Below are 22,473 nucleotides of genomic sequence, written 5' to 3' on the forward strand. Positions count from 1 at the left end.
CGAGAGAGAAGCGGCACTCAGGCATGACCTCAGCTTTGGGAACATAAATGGCTCTTTCTCCTGTAACTGCCAGTCAGACAGCGGCTTCTAATTCCCCCGACTGCTCATTGTTTGGGTTCATAGGTTCTGTTTATAGAGAATCCGGATCCCCAGGGGGAGGCGACCGATGTTTCATCTCTGTGCTGCGCTGCCGAGTATGTTGGTGCTACATAAAGGCTAATCCCTATAGGGGCACTGAGCAACCAAACGTAAATGTCATTTGGTTAATTGGGCGGATCTGGCATTTCCCTGGCACTTCCCTCCATCTTGGCACGTCACTGTGCCCTATATATTAGGTACCTACCTAGTGCTACCAACCCCTATTTCTGTAGGGAAATGAGAGCAGGGCAGGCAGTAACCCTTCCAACACTTTCCCCTGTCTCTGCCCCTATATATTAGGTACCTACCTAGTGCTACCAACCCCTATTTCTGTAGGGAAATGAGAGCAGGGCAGGCAGTAACCCTTCCAACACTTTCCCCTGTCTCTGCCCCTATATATTAGGTACCTACCTAGTGCTACCAACCCCTATTTCTGTAGGGAAATGAGAGCAGGGCAGGCAGTAACCCTTCCAACACTTTCCCCTGTCTCTGCCCCTATATATTAGGTACCTACCTAGTGCTACCAACCCCTATTTCTGTAGGGAAATGAGAGCAGGGCAGGCAGTAACCCTTCCAACACTTTCCCCTGTCTCTGCCCCTATATATTAGGTACCTACCTAGTGCTACCAACCCCTATTTCTGTAGGGAAATGAGAGCAGGGCAGGCAGTAACCCTTCCAACGTTTTCCCCTGTCTCTGCCCCTATATATTAGGTACCTACCTAGTGCTACCAACCCCTATTTCTGTAGGGAAATGAGAGCAGGGCAGGCAGTAACCCTTCCAACACTTTCCCCTGTCTCTGCCCCTATATATTAGGTACCTACCTAGTGCTACCAACCCCTATTTCTTATAAGTCATGTATCTCAGGTACCAAAAGGGGCGGGGTTTAGCAGAAAGTGGGCTGGGCTTGGCACTGATTAGGGGCCCTACACTACAACGCGGGTCCCAGTTAATTGGCGCTACAGTGAGTTTAATTAAGGGAACGAGATGTAATTACCTCCCAGGCTGTTATTTGTTTAATGACGAGATTGATTTCCTATCAGCCGCCTCTCGCCACCGGAATGTTAATGGTGCGCCGAGTGCCAGGCCTGGCAGGACAATCACAGGTTGGCAGTTTAATAGAGACGTCTGTTTTTCATTGGCTGTCGTAATCCAGCGAAAAGGGCCCCATCACTAGAGATAAGGGGGGGGGGGGCAGTCTTATGTAAATCTCCTTAACTAATCAGTTCCCATAATTCCCAGTGTTTCTGGTTTGTGCCAATGGGCATGAAAGGCCGGCAGTAAATATAAGCTGCTGCAGGGGCACAGATACGGGGGGGGTCCTGCCCACCTTTATGTACATTACTAAGGCTGCCCACTAGGGGGCGACTGCCAGATACGTAGTATGGGGCCCCATGATTTCTACCAGTGGAACTGGGCAAAACAGACCATGGCACGGTGGCACCAAGCCAAAGACCATTGCACCCAAGCCAGCACCCATCCTTGCCCACTCGCTGACAATCCCTGCTCCTTTCAGAGCCCATCAGTCTGGACTATCACATCCAACGCAAATGTGTCCCCAGGGCCCATAAGCCTTTAATTATTGCCACCGCTTGGAAATTCCTTATTAATATACGTTATGCCAACCCCTTGCCCTATGAAATGCCCAGTCTTTGCCCATTAACCCTACCTCTTTTGGTATTGCCCAATTAGCCACTAATTAAACTCTTTCCTGGGCACCATACAATAATAGTTTATTTAGTATTCCATGGTCAGTAAATGGTTAAAATGCCGCACCTTTTCTCTCCGGCCAGCAGTGTTGTAAAGGAATCTGCCTTTAGATAAAGGGTAAGTGATCCTGACTGTGCCTTTGGGACTTTGGCTCTGACTAAAACCCCTGCCATAAAGCGAGACCCAGCTGCTGTAACAGCCACATGAGCCCCAGGAATCCCTTCCCCCCCCCCCCATACAAGTAAATCAATGAGACCGGGGCCAGAACATGACTCTCGGATCTAACGGGCCGTGTCGGAACCTCATTGACTTTAATGCATTTGGAGAAAAATGTCATGCGTTTAAAAATAAAGTCGCCAACGCATTTCGCAAATTTCTCGCTGTTTTGCGTTGCCAAATACCCCTGTCTCAGCCCGGAGTCCGGCTCTACAGGGACTACAACTCCCAGCATCCTCTACCAGCCAAGGTTGTACCCCAGCAACCTCATTGACTTTAATGCATTTGGAGAAAAAAGCCACGTGGGTAAAAATAAAGTCGCCCACGCATTTCGCAAATTTCTCGCTGTTTTGCGTTGCCAAATACCCCTGTCTCAGCCCGAGTTCCGGCTCTATAGGGACTACAACTCCCAGCATCCTCCAACAGCCAAGGTTGTACCCCAGCAACCTCATTGACTTTAATGCATTTGGAGAATAAAGTCACGTGGGTAAAAATAAAGTTGCCAACGCATTTCGCAAATTTCTCGCTGTTTTGCAAAATGTTCTATTTTCATTGATCCTGACTGTGTCTTTTGGGACTTTGGCTCTGACTAGAACCCCTGCCATAAAGCGAGACCCAGCTGCTGTAACACGAAGCCCCCGGAATCCCCCCCCCAATACAAGTAAATCAATGAGACCGGGGCCAGAACATGACTCTCGGATCTAACGGGCCGTGTCGGAATGACATCAAATTCCCCTTTCATTTCTGTTACATCATAACGGGAGCAAAGAATAATAATTGGGTCCTGGTCACGGAACGCTCTCGGAACACTCTCGGAACGCTCTCGGAGAGACACTGATATTTCACTTGTAATGAATAATTAATTAACACGGATTGGTGCTTGGAACGCCCGTACGAGAGCGCTGATATCCATTAAAGCCCAGTACCGAGTCGCACTTCACTGAGCGCCATTAATCTCTTTCCAATAGGCGGCCGGCTGGAACGCGCGAGTCCCAAGCACAGACAGCGTTGCCAAATACCCCTGTCTGGCTCTACAGGGACTACAACTCCCAGCATCCTCCAACAGCCAAGGTTTTACCCCAGCAACCTCATTGACTTTAATGCATTTGGAGAAAAAAGTCACGCGTTTAAAAATAAAGTCGCCAACGCATTTCGCAAATTTTTCGCTGTTTTGCGTTGCCAAATACCTCTGTCTGAGCCCGGAGTCCGGCTCTATAGGGACTACAACTCCCAGCATCCTCCAACAGCCAAGGTTGTACCCCAGCAACCTCATTGACTTTAATGCATTTGGAGAAAAAAGTCACGCGTTTAAAAATAAAGTCGCAAATGCATTTCGCAAATTTCTCACTGTTTTGCGTTGCCAAATACCCCTGTCCGGCTCTATAGGGACTACAACTCCCAGCATCCTCTACCAGCCAAGGTTGTACCCCAGCAACCTCATTGACTTTAATGCATTTGGAGAAAAAAGTCACTTGGGTAAAAATAAAGTCGCCAACGCATTTCGCAAATTTTTCGCTGTTTTGCGTTGCCAAATACCTCTGTCTGAGCCCGGAGTCCGGCTCTATAGGGACTACAACTCCCAGCATCCTCCAACAGCCAAGGTTTTACCCCAGCAACCTCATTGACTTTAATGCATTTGGAGAAAAAAGTCACGTGGGTAAAAATAAAGTTGCCAACGCATTTCGCAAATTTCTCACTGTTTTGCCTTGCCAAATACCCCTGTCTCAGCCCGGAGTCCGGCTCTACATGGACTACAACTCCCAGCATCCTCCAACAGCCAAGGTTTTACCCCAGCAACCTCATTGACTTTAATGCATTTGCAGAAAAAAGTCACGTGGGTAAAAATAAAGTCGCCAACGCATTTCGCAAATTTTTCACTGTTTTGCGTTGCCAAATACCTCTGTCTGAGCCCGGAGTCCGGCTCTATAGGGACTACAACTCCCAGCATCCTCCAACAGCCAAGGTTGTACACCAACAACCTCATTGACTTTAATGCATTTGGAGAAAAAAGTCACGTGGGTAAAAATAAAGTCGCCAACGCATTTCGCAAATTTTTCGCTGTTTTGCGTTGCCAAATACCTCTGTCTGAGCCCGGAGTCCGGCTCTATAGGGACTACAACTCCCAGCATCCTCCAACAGCCAAGGTTTTACCCCAGCAACCTCATTGACTTTAATGCATTTGGAGAAAAAAGTCACGTGGGTAAAAATAAAGTCGCCAACGCATTTCGCAAATTTTTCGCTGTTTTGCGTTGCCAAATACCTCTGTCTGAGCCCGGAGTCCGGCTCTATAGGGACTACAACTCCCAGCATCCTCCAACAGCCAAGGTTTTACCCCAGCAACCTCATTGACTTTAATGCATTTGGAGAAAAAGTCACGTGGGTAAAAATAAAGTTGCCAACGCATTTCGCAAATTTCTCACTGTTTTGCGTTGCCAAATACCCCTGTCTCAGCCTGGAGTCCGGCTCTACAGGGACTACAACTCCCAGCATCCTCCAACAGCCAAGGTTGTACCCCAGCAACCTCATTGACTTTAATGCATTTGGAGAAAAAAGTCACGTGGGTAAAAATAAAGTCGCCAACGCATTTCGCAAATTTCTTTCTTTTCAGCAAAAGGGGACAGATTGGCCCATCACTACCCGGCACACAAGCACCGACTCGTTAGCCCCTCGTTAGCCAATCAGAAGACCCAGGGAAACGGTTCTACTCACACATGACGTTGAGGAACACGTTGTCCGACGACAGCACCACCTTTTCCCGCGTGGCCCGGTCGTATATCCCCACGTGGCACTCGTACGGTCCGTTGTCGGAGATTCGGACTTCGGGGAGTCTGTAAAGGGGGAGAAAGTCATTAGTGGATCAGGAACCCCGAAGTCTGAGCCCAAATACACAGAAATAAGCAAAGGCCCAGTATATTGATAGGAGAGATGGTATTTGCATTGGGCCTATCTACAGTATACTCTATCTATGTATCTATTTATCTATCTATATCCATTTATTTATCTATCCATCAGCTATCTATATCCATGTATCTATATCTCTCTAGCTCTTTATCTATCTACCTATCTATCTACCATATATCTATCTATATATCTATCTATCTATCATCTATCTATCTATCTATCTATCTATCATCTCCATCTACCTATCTATCCATCCATCTATATTTATCTAACTTTCTATCTATCTATATCGATTTATCGCTATCTATCTATCTATCTATCTATCTATCTATCTATCGTCTATCTATCTATCATCTCTATCTATCCATCCATCTATTTTTATCTATCTATCTATCTATCTATTTATCTATCTATATCTATATCTATCTATCTATCTATCTACCTGTCTATCTACTATCTATCTATCTATCTATCTATCTATCATCTCTATCTATCCATCCATCTATTTCTATCTATCAATCGATCTATCTATATCTATCTATCTATCTATCTATCCATCATCTATCATCTATATCTATCTATCTATCTATCTATCATCTCTTTCTATCTATCTATCTATCTATCTATATCTATCTATCTATATTGATTTATCTCTATCTATCTATCTATCTATCTTTATATCCATGCATCTATCTGTATCTTTTTATCTATATCTTTCTTTCTTTCATTCTCATTCTTTCTATCTATCTATATCTATTTAGCTATATCCACATTCTGTCTATGCATTGGGCCAGGGCAAAGGGGCCCATTGGCCGGAGAATGTTATTGGTGACAAATGATACGTTGTTGTACTGCAACTCTCATCATTAACCAGGAGCCATTGGGCTGATTCCTTGTTTCCCAAGCTGAGCCACAAACCCACCAATGGGGGCTCAAGTGGTAACAGGGTAAGATTTGGGGGTGTTACTGAAAAAAGGGGTAATTGTGTGTAATGGAACAGTATGTGTGAATATTCATTGTTGGCACCTTGGCACGTTGGCACGTTGGCACCTTGGCACCTTGGCACGTTGGCACCTTGGCACAGGTATACAAGCAGCGGTGGGACGGGCCCCAGATGTCTATGACTGGTCATAGATATCTGGGGCCCCGATAAATTTGGGGGAGACCATGTAGGTTCTGCACCGGGGGTTGGGGGGGTAGAAGGCCTCAGGGAAATATCTGGATTGGGAGACTTTGCCTTTAGGGCTCCTTTCCCTTTAAATAGAAATGATCTGACAGACTTTAGAGATTAATAGAGGAAAGAGGATAAAAAAAATCAAGTTGAAATAATTAAAAAAAGGTCAAGTAACGACTCGAGTTTCAGTAAATCGTTCAGTTTCTCTGCGCAGAGCGACCCCCGGAGCCACTGGGTAATGAATCGATCCATTATAGCGAGGGAGGTATGTAACTGCTCATCAGAACATTCCTGGGCCAGCGAGAGGCTTCATTGGGCTGTCTGTCTCTCACTTGCCTGTCTCTCAGCCAGCTCTCTCGGACTCACTGCAATGTGACAGGCTCTGACTGCAAGTAACATAGAAGGAGACTAACTGCCAGCACAGGGAGGAGGAGACTAGGTACTAACTGCCAGCACAGGGAGGAGGAGACTAGGTACTAACTGCCTGCACAGGGAGGAGGAGACTAGGTACTAACTGCCAGCACAGGGAGGAGGAGACTAGGTACTTACTGCCAGCACAGGGAGGAGGAGACTAGGTACTAACTGCCTGCACAGGGAGGAGGAGACTGGGCACTAACTGTCTGCAAAGGGAGGAGGAGACTAGATACTAACTGCCTGCACAGGGAGGAGGAGACTAGATACTAACTGTCTGCAAAGGGAGGAGGAGACTAGATACTAACTATCTGCAAAGGGAGGAGGAGACTAGATACTAACTGCCTGCACAGGGAGGAGGAGACTAGATACTAACTATCTGCAAAGAGAGGAGGAGACTAGGTACTAACTGCATTAGAGAGCAGGAGGCTAACTACTGACTGTGAAAAGAGGAGGAGACTAGGTAACTGCAGAAAGTGGCATTTACTTGGAATTAACTGCTGGCACAGAGGCGGAGACTTGGCACTAACTGCCAGCACAGAGTTGGAGACTTGGTACTAACTGCCAGCAGAGAGGCAGAGACTTGGTACTAACTTCCAGCACAGAGGCAGAGACTTGGCAGTAACTGCCAGCACAGAGCCGGAGATTTGGCACTAACTGCCAGCAGAGAGGCGGAGACTAGGCACTAACTGCCAGCAGAGAGGCAGAGACTTGGTACTAACTTCCAGCACAGAGGCGGAGACTTGGCACTAACTGCCAGCAGAGAGGCGGAGACTTGGTACTAACTGCCAGCAGAGAGGTAGATACTTGGTACTAACTTCCAGCACAGAGGCAGAGACTTGGCACTAACTGGCAGCACAGAGGCAGAGACTTGGTACTAACTGGCAGCACAGAGGCAGATACTTGGTACGAACTGCCAGCACAGAGACAGAGACTTGGTACGAACTGCCAGCAGAGAGGCAGTGACTTGGTACTAACTGGCAGCACAGAGGCAGAGACTTGGTACTAACTGGCAGCACAGAGGCAGAGACTTGGTACGAACTGCCAGCACAGAGACAGAGACTTGGTACTAACTGGCAGCACAGAGGCAGAGACTTGGTACGAACTGCCAGCAGAGAGGCAGAGACTTGGTACGAACTGCCAGCACAGAGGCAGAGACTTGGTACTAACTGGCAGCACAGAGGCAGAGACTTGGTACTAACTGGCAGCACAGAGGCAGAGACTTGGTACGAACTGCCAGCACAGAGACAGAGACTTGGTACTAACTGGCAGCACAGAGGCAGAGACTTGGTACTAACTGGCAGCACAGAGGCAGAGACTTGGTACGAACTGCCAGCACAGAGACAGAGACTTGGTACTAACTGGCAGCACAGAGGCAGAAGCTTGGCACTAACTGGCAGCACAGTGAGGCAGTGACTCTTGTTGTACAGCTGTCACTTTGTGTTGCAGTAATTGCGAGCGCGCAGCAAACCTGGTACCGTGTGTGACTGGCCGAGCCCAATGGGACTGGGAGTTTATCCCTCAGGAACCCGGCCCTTGTCTAAAGTGGATTAACAGCGCAGTCGGTGCATTTACTCCAGGAGCTGAGGGCTATTGATCAGGGCCGGGGGGGCAGTATTCAGGGGAAGGAGATGCTTTCAGCAGCGATGGGGGCAAATCAATACCCTATTAATAACTTCACAGGATTGGCCGCTGCTGCTTAATGCAGTTTAGCCGCTCCGCTCGCCCAATAGTGACAGCCGCTCGGGAGATGTGTGAGAGAGAAGCCCAAATGGGGGGGGCAGAGGGGGGCTAAGGGCCCCCCAATCATAGGAACCCTCACTATCTATCTATCTGCCTATTAACCCTTCTGGCCCAGGCAGGCCCATCTCCTCCCACTCACCGGTGCAGAAAGGCAAATGGGGGGGCAGATGGGAGCTAAGGGCCCCCCCAATCATAGGAACCCTCACTGTGCTCCTGGGTATCTGCCTATTAACCCTTCTGGCCCAGGAAGGCCCATCTCCTCCCACTCACTGGTGCAAAAAGGCAAATGGGGGGGCAGAGGGAAGCTAAGGGCCCCCCAATGGGGAATCATATGAACCCTCACTGTGCCCCTGGGTATCTGCCTATTAACCCTTCTGACCCCGACAGCCCCATCTCCTCCCACTCACTGGTGGGCAAATGGGGGGGTGAGGGGGGCTAATGGCCCCCCCAATGGGGAATCATATGAACCCCTGAACCCTCACTGTGCCCCTGGGTATCTGCCTATTAACCCTTCTGACCCCGACAGCCCCATCCCCTCCCACTCACTGGTGGGCAAATGGGGGGGTGAGGGGGGCTAATGGCCCCCCCAATGGGGAATCATATGAACCCCTGAACCCTCACTGTGCCCCTGGGTATCTGCCTATTAACCCTTCTGACCCCGACAGCCCCATCCCCTCCCACTCACTGGTGCAGAAAGGCAATTGGGGGGGGCGAGGGGAACAGAACCACCGGATCAGGGCCCGGTCACCATCCCTGGGATCAGCCCCCGCACCTCCTTATTGGCTGTTGCATATTTAATCTCCGGCACATTACCCCCCCCCCCCCCCCCCGCTACAGGCTGCAGTTAGCGCCCCGGAGACCGCATACACTTTCATATCCCATATATTGATTTTTATGCAGTAACCAAACACACAGAAACACTGCACAAATAATAAATTGGAGTCACACGGCCGAAAATACATTCCAGATAAATCTGCGGCACAAACAGTCGGCTCTTTAGACGGCAGCCAAGCAGAACGTTCAGCGGGGGCTTCGGCCCCTCCTCCCCAAGGTCTAATGGGCTGCTGGGCATGCTGGGAGTTACACTTTATCTGTCTATCTATCTATCTATCTATCTCTCTTTGTGTATACATCCATCTATATCTATCTATCTATCTATCTCTCTTTGTGTATACATCCATCTATATCTATCTATCTATCTATCTATCTATCATCTATCTATATCTATCTATACTGATTTATCTATTTATCTTTATATGTATCCATCAATCTATATCTATTTATCTTTCTTTCTTTCTATCTATATCTATTTAGCAATATCTATCTATCATCTGTCTATGTATCTATATCTATGTTTCTATATCAATTTATCTCTATCTATTTATCTATCTATCTATCTATCTATCCGTCCATCTATCTATAGCTATTTATCTATCTATCTATCTATCATCTATCTATCTATCGCTATTTATCATCTATCTATCTATCTATCTATCCATCCATCTATCTATAGCTATTTATCTATCTATCTATCATCTATCTATCGCTATTTATCATCTATTTATCTATCTATCCATCTACATATATCTATCATCTGTCTGTCTATCTTTATCTATCTATCATTCTATTCATCCATCTATCTATAGCTATTTATTATCTATCTATCTATCTACTGTATCTATCTATTTATATCTATCTATCTATCTACCTACCATAGATACATGTGCCGGTGCCTGTAATATCTCCCCGCAGGATGACAGCGCCGATCCGTCACACCTTTCCCTGTAGGTTTAGATCATTCATTGCTTTAATTGATTTCTTTGTCCTTCCTTGAACTTCTTCCCGACACAGAACAACTGGGAAGGGATCATAGAAGGGCGAGTGTGTCTGTCTCCCTAGGGAATATGTAACATGTAAACTTATCTATCAGGTCACTATAACATATTTTGTTAATTAAAAATTTCCTGTGTGATCCCCTGAGGCAGAAGAGAAGGGAATTTCACTGGGAATGGGGTTCCTTACTGTAAGGGCAGTCAGGTTATGGGATTCCCTACCCAGAGAGGGGGAATGAGTGATACATTGGGGGTGGGGAGGAAAGGGGATCTCACCATCAGCATAGGAAGGGGTTCCTTACTGTAAGGGCAATCAGGTTATTGGGTTCCCTACCAAGAGAGGGGGAATGAGTGATACATTGGGGGTGAGGAGGAAAGGGGATCTCACCATCAGCATAGGAAGGGGTTCCTTACTGTAAGGGCAGTCAGGTTATGGGGTTCCCTACCCAGAGAGGGGGAATGAGTGATACATTGGGGGTGAGGAGGAAAGGGGATCTCACCATCAGCATAGGAAGGGGTTCCTTACTGTAAGGGCAGTCAGGTTATGGGATTCCCTACCAAGAGAGGGGGAATGAGTGATACATTGGGGGTGAGGAGGAAAGGGGATCTCACCATCAGCATAGGAAGGGGTTCCTTACTGTAAGGGCAGTCAGGTTATGGGATTCCCTACCAAGAGAGGGGGAATGAGTGATACATTGGGGGTTGGGAGGAAAGGGGATCTCACCATCAGCATAGGAAGGGGTTCCTTACTGTAAGGGCAGTCAGGTTATGGGATTCCCTACCAAGAGAGGGGGAATGAGTGATACATTGGGGGTGGGGAGGAAAGGGGATCTCACCATCAGCATAGGAAGGGGTTCCTTACTGTAAGGGCAGTCAGGTTATGGGGTTCCCTACCAAGAGAGGGGGAATGAGTGATACAATGGGGGTGAGAAGGAAAGGGGATCTCACCATCAGCATAGGAAGGGGTTCCTTACTGTAAGGGCAGTCAGGTTATGGGATTCCCTACCAAGAGAGGGGGAATGAGTGATACATTGGGGGTTGGGAGGAAAGGGGATCTCACCATCAGCATAGGAAGGGGTTCCTTACTGTAAGGGCAGTCAGGTTATGGGGTTCCCTACCAAGAGAGGGGGAATGAGTGATACATTGGGGGTGGGGAGGAAAGGGGATCTCACCATCAGCATAGGAAGGGGTTCCTTACTGTAAGGGCAGTCAGGTTATGGGATTCCCTACCCAGAGAGGGGGAATGAGTGATACATTGGGGGTGGGGAGGAAAGGAGATCTCACCATCAGCATAGGAAGGGGTTCCTTACTGTAAGGGCAGTCAGGTTATGGGGTTCCCTACCCAGAGAGGGGGAATGAGTGATACATTGGGGGTGGGGAGGAAAGGGGATCTCACCATCAGCATAGGAAGGGGTTCCTTACTGTAAGGGCAGTCAGGTTATGGGATTCCCTACCCAGAGAGGGGGAATGAGTGATACATTGGGGGTGGGGAGGAAAGGAGATCTCACCATCAGCATAGGAAGGGGTTCCTTACTGTAAGGGCAGTCAGGTTATGGGATTCCCTACCAAGAGAGATGATGCAAATAAGTGTGGGTCAGTGTGTATGTGAGTGTGAGTCAGTGTGTATGTGAGTGTGAGTCAGTGTGTATGTGAGTGTGAGTCAGTGTGTATGTGAGTGTGTGTCAGTGTGTATGTGAGTGTGGGTCAGTGTGTATGTGAGTGTGAGTCAGTGTGTATGTGAGTGTGGGTCAGTGTGTATGTGAGTGTGAGTCAGTGTGAGTGTGTATGTGAGTGTGTGTCAGTGTGTATGTGAGTGTGAGTCAGTGTGTATGTGAGTGTGAGTCAGTGTGTATGTGAGTGTGAGTCAGTGTGTATGTGAGTGTGGGTCAGTGTGTATGTGAGTGTGAGTCAGTGTGTATGTGAGTGTGAGTCAGTGTGTATGTGAGTATGTGAGTGTGTCAGTGTGTATGTGAGTGTGTATGTGAGTGTGTATGTGAGTGTGTGTCAGTGTGTATGTGAGTGTGAGTCAGTGTGTATGTGAGTGTGAGTCAGTGTGTATGTGAGTGTGAGTCAGTGTGTATGTGAGTGTGAGTCAGTGTGTATGTGAGTGTGAGTCAGTGTGTATGTGAGTGTGAGTCAGTGTGTATGTGAGTATGTGAGTGTGTCAGTGTGTATGTGAGTGTGTATGTGAGTGTGTATGTGAGTGTGTCAGTGTGTATGTGAGTGTGTATGTGAGTGTGAGTCAGTGTGTGAGTGTGTATGTGTGTATGTGAGTCAGTGTGTATGTGAGTGTGTATGTGAGTGTGTATGTGAGTGTGAGTCAGTGTGTATGTGAGTGTGTATGTGAGTGTGAGTCAGTGTGTATGTGAGTGTGTATGTGAGTGTGAGTCAGTGTGTGAGTGTGTGTATGTGAGTCAGTGTGTATGTGAGTGTGTATGTATGTGAGTGTGAGTCAGTGTGTATGTGAGTGTGTGCTTGAGCTGAGCCATATAAATGTAGATGCATTCCGCTCCCCTGTCCCTGCCGCTCCGTGTCCCTCAGTGCAGATCTCAGTGTCTCTCTGGCAGAAGAAGCTTTAGGACCCCGAGGTCCCGGCCTTGAGTGCTGATTAAACTGCACAACCAGTCCCGGTGCCACTTGGCACAGCCGCGCCCGGCGCCCCCCCTTCATGATGTCAGAAATGGATTTTTTGGGAGAACAATTTGTTTCTGTCGCTCTCTGCCCCTTCCCATGTCTGACGCTCCCTGCCGGGCACCCACTCAAGCGGAATCATCTGTGCTGACAATGGGTGGCGTCGCGGGCACCTCGTTCTCTCTCTCCCTGGCACAAAATACGGCCCCCGGCTGTATCTGCAGCTGCCAATCGACCTCAGTGCCACCGCGCTGCCAAGCCTGACCTGAATGCAGACTCCCCAATGGGACCCATTCTGCCAGTGGCACAGTGCCAGTCCCCGTGCCCATTCCCCGTGCCCATTGCACATGCCCAGCCCTCTTGCCCAGTCCTCATGCCCATTCCCCGTGTCCAGTCCCCGTGCCCATTCCCCGTGCCCATTCCCCATGCCCAATCCCGTGCCTATTCCCTGTGCCCATTTCCGTGCCCATTCCCCGTGCCCAGTCCCCCGTGCCTAGTCCCCGTGCCCATTCCCTGTGCCCAGCCCCGTGCATATTCCCCGTGCCCATTCCCCGTGCCCATTCCCCATGCCCATTCCCCGTGCCCAGTCCCCCTGCCCAGTCCCCGTGCCCAGTCCCCGTGCCCAGTCCCCCTGCCCAATCCCCATACCCAGTTGCTATGGGACAGACATTAGTAACGCTCAGGGAGCATGCTCAGTAGGGGCTGAAGGGGCTGCTGGGAAATGGACCAACTAATGTATCTAATTATAAAGGGGAGATTCACCTTCAAGGTAACTTTTCATATTTTATAGAAGGGACAATTCCTAGCAACGTCCCAAGAGGTTTTAGTTTTTTTATTGGTTACAGTTTTTTCTGCCTCTTTGCAGCGTTCACATGGGGGTCACTGACCCCGGCAGCCCATATATAATTGCCCTGTGAGGTTACAATTTTATTGTTATTGTTATTTTTTATTACTTATCTTTCTATTCAGCCCCTCTCCATTGCTCCCCCTCCATATTCCAAACCCCTGCCTGGTTGCTAGGGTAATTTGGACCTTAGCAACCAGGTAACTGGTGAAATCCCCAACTGGAAAGCTGCTAAACAAAAAGCTTAATCATTCAATACCTACAAATAATAAAAAATGAAGACCAATTGCAAATTCTCTCAGAATATCACAAAACTTAACACAAAGGTGAGCTTCCCCTTTAATGGCTAAGAGTTTGGAGAGTAAAGGGGCCGCAGCTGCGTATCCTTCCGCCCGACCCAAAGGAGCCGCGCTGTGCGGCCGGCGTTCCTTGCGCTTCCCAGTTCCAGAGCCCAGTCAGGGCCACAGCCCGTGCCAGAAACCTAATTAACAGACTGATTATTAGCAGAATTAATAATTAAGTCCTGTTTTGGCAGGTTCATCCATCTTCCCGGAGCCGCACTAACTGCCGGGAAACCATCTGCGCCTCCCTGGCACCGTAACGTGCCCCCGGGGTGCCAGCCGCTGCCATAGGGCACACGCCGGGAGTTGGGGAAGGGAGGGGCTTAGCAGTGTAGCAAATATATATATACGGGGCCCCTGATTGGTAGAAGGGAAAGTTATGGGGGGTCCGACCCGCGGCTCTGCAGCTACAATATCCAGCACAATTATAGCTGGGGGTCTGAGGGTTACACCCTCTCATCTCTCTCTGTCTCTCTCAGTCCGTTTGTCTGTCTGTCTGTCATTATGTCTGTCTATTATCTATCTCTCTATCTGTGATCTATCATCTATCTATCTATCTATCTATCTATCTATCTGTCTATCTATCTATCTATCTGTCCATCTATCTATCTATACATCTACATGTCTATCTATATCTATCTATCTATCTATGATCAGTCTGTCTATGATCTATGTCTATCTATCTATCTATTTATCTATCTATCTGTCTATCTATTTATCTATGATCAGTCTGTCTATGATCTATGTCTATCTATATTTCTATCTATCTAGACCCGCGGCTCTGCAGCTACAATATCCAGCACAATTATAGCTGGGGGTCTGAGTGTTACACCCTCTCATCTCTCTCTGTCTCTCTCAGTCCGTTTGTCTGTTATTATGTCTGTCTATTATCGAACTCTCCATCTGTCTGTGATCAGTCTGTCTATGATCTATGTCTATCTATCTATCTATCTGTTTCTATCTATCTTTCTATCTGTCTGTTTATATCTATCTATCTATCTATTTATCTATCTATCTGTTTATATCTATCTGTGATCAGTCTGTCTATGATCTATGCCTATCTATCTATCTGTCTGTTTCTATATATCTATCTGTTTCTATCTATCTATCGTTCTATCTGTCTGTTTATATCTATCTTTCTTTCTATCTGTCTGTTTATATCTATCTATCTATCTATCATCTATGTATCTATCTATCTATCTATCAATTTATCTTTCTATCTGTCTGTTTCTATCTATCTATCTATCTATCTATCTATCTAACTATCTGTCTGTTTATATCTGTCTATGTAACTATCTGTCTGTTTATATCTATCTATTTATCTATCTATCATCTATGTATCTATCTATCTATCTATCTTTCTATCTGTCTGTTTCTATCTATCTATCTAACTATCTGTCTGTTTATATCTGTCTATGTAACTATCTGTCTGTTTATATCTATCTATTTATCTATCTATCATCTATGTATCTATCTATCTATCTATCTATCTATCTATCTATCTATCAATTTATCTTTCTATCTGTCTGTTTCTATCTATCTATCTATCTAACTATCTGTCTGTTTATATCTGTCTATCTAACTATCTGTCTGTTTATATCTATCTATCTATTTACCTATGTATGTATGTATGTATATCTTTATTTATAAAGTGCTACTTATGTACGCAGCGCTGTACAGTAGAATACATTAATACAAACGGGGTTAAAGATAATAATGGATAAATACAAAGTATAACAATAAATACAAATAAATACAAGATACAGTTGCAATAAGTTAAGAGTCAAAGACACAAGAGGATGGAGGTCCCTGCCCCGTAGAGCTTACACTCTATATGGGAGGGTAACTTACAGACACAAATATGTCTATCTATCTATCTATCTAACAAATCAATGTCAATATCCCCTTTAAAGGGAACGTTCCGGTTACGGTTTCGGTTCCGCAGGGTTCCGAGCGCAGAAAGTGGCCGGCGTCTCGCACAGATGAAATTTTTTACTTTCTTACTGATCTTTTTTTTATTTTTTTTTCCGAGGCAGCGAAGGAAGCGGCCAAACTGTAGAAGTTGGTTCCCCAATGCCCAGAGCACTTATCTCTCGCTATGTACATAATCTGCACTCACTGTAATTCTCAATTTATATTCACAGATCAGAAAAAACCCAGAAAAACTGCGAGTGGGGGGGGGGGGCTGGTACTTAACGACCGACAGTTAATGAGGTTTTACGTAACGCAGATCCTCGGGCAGAGCAACCGAGTCGCCCCAAAAGTACTGCCAGTTACCCACAAAGCCCTTCATCCCTAGAATGAAAAGGGGGGGGGGGGGGGTTTGAATGAACTTTTTGTTATTATGTATAATTACAGTGAATAAAGGGTTAAAAGGGGGGGCTTTAACTTTACATTAACTATTAGTACGTTATGGAATGGCCTCTTCATTGCAACTTTTCAATTGGTCTTCATTATTTATTCTTTATAGTTTTTGAATTATTTGCCTTCTTCTTCTGCTTTCAAATGGGGGTCACTGACCCCGGCAGCCAAACCCTATTGCTCTGTGAGGCTCCAGTTTTATTGTTATTGTTACTTTTTATTCCTTATCTTTCTATTCAGCCCCTCCCCTATTCATATTCCTGTCTCTGATCTAAACCACTCCCTGGTTGCTAAGGTAATTTGGACCCTAGCAACTCTTTCCAGCTTTTAAATGGGGGTCACTGACCCCGTCAGCCAAACCCTATTGCTCTGTGAGGCTCCAGTTTTATTGTTATTGGTACTTTTTATTCCTTATCTTTCTATTCAGCCCCTCCCCTATTCATATACCAGTCTCTGATCTAAACCACTCCCTGGTTGCTAAGGTAATTTGGACCCTAGCAACTCTTTCCAGCATTTAAATGGGGGTCACTGACCCCGGCAGCCAAACCCTATTGCTCTGTGAGGCTCCAGTTTTATTGTTATTGGTACTTTTTATTTCTTATCTTTCTATTCAGCACCTCTATAATACGTATTCCAGTTCCTTATTTGAACTACTGCCTGGTTGCTAGGGAAAATAAGACCCTAGCAACCAGTCTAATGCTAGACAAAAAGCTAAATAACTGAAAAACCATTACAAATAAAAAACGAAGACCAATTGCGAATTGTCTCAGAATATCACTGTCTACATCATACTAAATGGGGGTGTATGGGGGGGTCTCTAGCCCCCAGCCTAGGCACATATTTAGTCTAATCATATAGGTATTCGGCCGATCTGTACAATAAATTGGTTAATATCATTCGGATTCAGTAGAACCAGCACCGCACGCATTCCCCACTACATGCCAAGATTTATCTGTGACGGCACAGAATCTGGCGTGTAAAGTGTGTTCAATGACACTGAGTCACAGAGGGAATTTTGTTGCCCAAAATAGTATTATAATTACATATTCCAACAATGCAGAGGAGTCGTTTCCTTTGCCTTTCCTAATTAATGGTATTTACTCCTGTTACCAGCTCAGAATTCTGTAAACAATAAGGTTTATATAGAGGCTGTGCCAGTGCTCTGTTATACAGATAGCTAGAATCCCAGCCATAAAGCAGGGCAGGACTGCTGCTTACAATGGGGGGATCAGATAGGATCTGTGCCACTGTGACAGAATGCTCTGTTATACAGATAGCTAGAATCTCAGCCATAAAGCAGGGCAGGACTGCTGCTTACAATGGGGGATCAGATAGGATCTGTGCCACTGTGACAGAATGCTCTGTTATACAGATAGCTAGAATCTCAGCCATAAAGCAGGGCAGGACTGCTGCTTACAATGGGGGGATCAGATAGGATCTGTGCCACTGTGACAGAATGCTCTGTTATACAGATAGCTAGAATCTCAGCCATAAAGCAGGGCAGGACTGCTGCTTACAATGGGGGATCAGATAGGATCTGTGCCACTGTGACAGAATGCTCTGTTATACAGATAGCTAGAATCTCAGCCATAAAGCAGGGCAGGACTGCTGCTTACAATGGGGGGATCAGATAGGATCTGTGCCACTGTGACAGAATGCTATATACCCTGCTACGGGGCAGTAATGTGGGAATGACAGAGGAAGCCGGGGCAGTGTGGGACTAAGGTGAGTTCCTGCCCCAGTCGAGGTGACAGAATATCTCACTCTCAGACCATAATGGGATTGCGGATTCAATAAGAGGCTCTTTAAAACCGCAGCCAATGGGCCGGCTCTGCTCCTTATTGGCATCTCGGCTGATATCTCATCAGCTGCTTCTGGGAATAATTTTGGCCACAAACAGTTTTCACTCTCACTTCCTGGGGCCCCGGCCAGTAATTGTGTCCCATAAATATCTGCACTTCCTGGGGATCAATAGACGGTTACGCACAAACGGCGCATTATCCCACAATCACTGCGACACGGCTCTCTAGGGCTTTGGCCTTGATACTCACTGTGTGACAGTAACACGAGTACCGACACCCGCTGAGACACCCGCCGAGACCCGCGGGGGCACCATGACTGGGAATGAGGGTCTCCTGTACATTTATAGCCCCTCGTACTCATAGGGCTGATATTATGGCAGGTTAAGAGAGTATTAGTTATGAGACAGCAGGGCAAGATGGAGTCAGTAGGGCAAGATGGAGACAGTAGGGCAAGATGGAGACAGTAGGGCAAGATGGAGTCAGTAGGGCAAGATGGAGACAGTAGGGCAAGATGGAGACAGTAGGGCAAGATGGAGACAGTAGGGCAAGATGGAGACAGTAGGGGGAGATGGAGACAGTAGGGCAAGATGGAGACAGTAGGGGGAGATGGAGACAGTAGGGCAAGATGGAGACAGTAGGACAAGATGGAGACAGTAGGGCAAGATGGAGACAGTAGGGGTAGATGGATACAGTAGGGCAAGATGGAGACAGTAGGGCAAGATGGAGACAGTAGGGCAAGATGGAGACAGTAGGGGGAGATGGATACAGTAGGGCGAGATGGAGACAGTAGGGCAAGATGGGGACAGTAGGGCAAGATGGAGACAGTAGGGCAAGATGGAGACAGTAGGGCAAGATGGAGACAGTAGGACAAGATGGAGACAGTAGGGCAAGATGGAGACAGTAGGGCAAGATGGAGACAGTAGGGCAAGATGGAGACAGTAGGGCATGAAGCTCTTCAGTTTTTGCTAACATATAACTCCCAGCACCTTCTGACAGCTAGTGCATTAGTTACTACACGGCCCAAACATGAGTTCCGTACATGCTCTGCGCGCGGGGAACCCTGCGGGGGGGGGGGGAGATGAGTCTGGAATCGGCACGTTACACACAATGGTACAATATGGAGTCACTTCTGGCGGAGTCTCTATTATATATGAGAATCTCTGTCTCTGGAGAGTTATTAGCTAATGAAATATACATTGGAACATGTGTTCTGTAATTGAACGAGTCGGATCAGTCCAGAATCCCTGCACTCACAGCCCAGAGACACATTCAGTCATCAAGCGGCACCGGGAACTGTCTCTGGGCTGAGTGGGACCGGCCCAATCCTACGGGTACAATACGGACTTCTAATGTTACAGAGAGAATTAACTGACTGGGAGTAACAAGTACAATATCCATGGTTGGGACTAAAGCTACAGCTCCGAGCTGCCCAGGGACAGAGATAGATCTTAGATAACTAAGATATAATTACCCCTTATTGGGGCAGAACAGCCCTATTGGGTTTATTTCATGGTTAAATGATTCCCTTTTCTCTGTAATAATAAAACAGTACCTGTACTTGATCCCAACTAAGATATAATTACCCCTTATTGGGGCAGAACAGCCCTATTGGGTTTATTTCATGGTTAAATGATTCCCTTTTCTCTGTAATAATAAAACAGTACCTGTACTTGATCCCAACTAAGATATAATTACCCCTTATTGGGGCAGAACAGCCCTATTGGGTTTATTTCATGGTTAAATGATTCCCTTTTCTCTGTAATAATAAAACAGTACCTGTACTTGATCCCAACTAAGATATAATTACCCCTTATTGGGGCAGAACAGCCCTATTGGGTTTATTTCATGGTTAAATGATTCCCTTTTCTCTGTAATAATAAAACAGTACCTGTACTTGATCCCAACTAAGATATAATTACCCCTTATTGGGGCAGAACAGCCCTATTGGGTTTATTTCATGGTTAAATGATTCCCTTTTCTCTGTAATAATAAAACAGTACCTGTACTTGATCCCAACTAAGATATAATTACCCCTTATTGGGGCAGAACAGCCCTATTGGGTTTATTTCATGGTTAAATGATTCCCTTTTCTCTGTAATAATAAAACAGTACCTGTACTTGATCCCAACTAAGATATAATTACCCCTTATTGGGGGCAGAACAGCCCTATTGGGTTTATTTAATGGTTAAATGATTCCCTTTTCTCTGTAATAATAAAACAGTACCTGTACTTGATCCCAACTAAGATATAATTACCCCTTATTGGGGCAGAACAGCCCTATTGGGTTTATTTAATGGTTAAATGATTCCCTTTTCTCTGTAATAATAAAACAGTACCTGTACTTGATCCCAACTAAGATATAATTACCCCTTATTGGGGGCAGAACAGCCCTATGGGGTTTATTCAATATTTCAATTATTTTCAGCAGACCTAAGTAATGGAGATCCAAATTAGCGAAAGATCCCTTATCCGGAAAACCCCAGGTCCCAAGCATTCTGGATAAGAGGTCCCATACCTGTATATATATATCACAGAAATATAATACAGACATTATATATATATATATATTTACGGCCACAGCCTGGTCCTGGGTTTACTGCAGTGTGTCCGATAGTCAATTCCCCCCCCCCCCCCCATAGTTATATCTATCAGTCTCCCCCCCACCCACGCTGTGTGACAGCCAATCAGCCTCCTGTGCCCAATTTAACCAGCTTTCCCCTTATCTCTGGCCGCTCAGAGGAACCGGGCAGATTTGTTTGACATGACCCATTTCCTATAAAACCTGCACTGACTGCGACTTCTAATCATCTTGTCCATAATGTCTCATGAGTCGCGTCCCCGAGGACCTGCAAAGTCTCAACCAATTTCTCTATCAATGCGGCTCGGGCCTAATCCCTGTACGAGGCGGCCATTGATTATCAGCCTTACGGGTCTCTAATTCCCAGGCCGGCACTTCATTAGGTTTGTACTGAATCACTGTACGACTGCCCAAATGTGCCCAAGTCACTGAAACATACATAATAGCCAGCTGGCCAACCCCACTCAATCTCTGCCAGTTTTGGCCACTTATGGCCAAAGCCAAATCTGATCAAACCATTTGGCCCTCAGACCCCTAATTGGATAGAACTGCCAGGTATCGATTGGGGGGGCTGTTAAAAGGCACCAATCATGGACCAATAAGCTGGGGCTTTAATGGCAGCATTTATTGCCCCCCTATAGATGCAATGGGGGACCCCCTATGCCTTCTTTATACTGAAGGGGAAAGACTAGAGTGCCAGGGGGTGCAAATGAGCCCCTTTCAGCACCAGGAGGGAGGGGCTTCACTATAAGCCATAAACAATTATGCTTGAAATCGACGCGTTTCGCTACAGGGAATTTGTATTTTACACATTTAGCCCAAAGAGCTTGCGCTCTACAGTCATTATCTGCCTAGTATAGGGGGGGGGGGAATTCACAGTATCTCTATGCCGGATTGATGAGAAAATGGCAGAGTGGCACAGACGCTTCTCCCCGGCGCGGATTATACCGATTATATCAAAGCTTTTCTTATGCAAATGGGACCTGCCTGTCACCCACAATATGTTACGAGGTGGGAGCGGAGGGGTCGGTGACCCCGAGTTGGCTCCAATGGCGATACAAGTGACCTCAATTACTGCATGAAGCGTAGGTGTTAGTTACCGACGCGTTCCGCCTGACCTAATGTGCCCCCCCTGCTCAACTCCCTGCCCGGCCGCGCAAATCTTGTCTGAACAACGGAGTTACTGACAGTGGGGCCCATAACTCTCATTCACTGGGACACAGGGAAACGGCAGCGCCGCTCTGATCCGCAACCCAAGGTACCCAGACATGGAGCCATGATACCCGCCCGGTGGGCACGTGGGCCAAACAGATATTGTGTGAGTGGCAAAGCATGCTGCCCCATTCTCCTGTGTTTCATTTGTTTAGTCTGACTGCCGAACGTGTGGAACAGCTAAAATGAGTGATTCATTGGCGGGAAGGAAAGGAGATCTCACCATCAGCATAGGAAGGGGTTCCTTACTGTAAGGGCAGTCCTCTCCATTTGTCTCTCTACTCCCCGAACCCCCTTTCCCTTCCCCTCTCTCCTTCTGTCTCTCATCCCCTCTCCTTTCCTTTTCTATTCCCCCCCCCCAACTGTTTGGCCTTACTCCCCCCCATCCTCCCTCTTCTCCCCCCTTCTATATTTCCCTCTCCCCCCATTTGTCTCTCTACTCCCCGAACCCCCTTTCCCTTCCCCTCTCTCCTTCTGTCCTCTCATCCCTCTCCTTTCCTTTTCTATTCCCCCCCCCCAACTGTTTGGCCTTACTCCCCCCCCATCCTCCCTCTTCTCCCCCTTCTATATTTCCCTCTC

The 22,473-nt window shown here is 46.8% G+C and overlaps 1 protein-coding gene across 1 annotated transcript in view; it reads right to left on the reverse strand.

Moving 5' to 3' along the window:
- igsf21 (immunoglobin superfamily member 21) overlaps positions 1–22,473 on the reverse strand; it is a 256,988-nt gene that overhangs the window by 104,728 nt on the left and 129,787 nt on the right. Inside the window, 1 exon segment of the mRNA NM_001078772.2 lies at positions 4,773–4,891. Coding sequence (NP_001072240.2) covers positions 4,773–4,891 — 119 coding nt within the window.

This window comes from Xenopus tropicalis, chromosome 7 (genome assembly GCF_000004195.4).
Source record: "Xenopus tropicalis strain Nigerian chromosome 7, UCB_Xtro_10.0, whole genome shotgun sequence".
In the NCBI taxonomy this organism is placed as follows: domain Eukaryota; kingdom Metazoa; phylum Chordata; class Amphibia; order Anura; family Pipidae; genus Xenopus; species Xenopus tropicalis.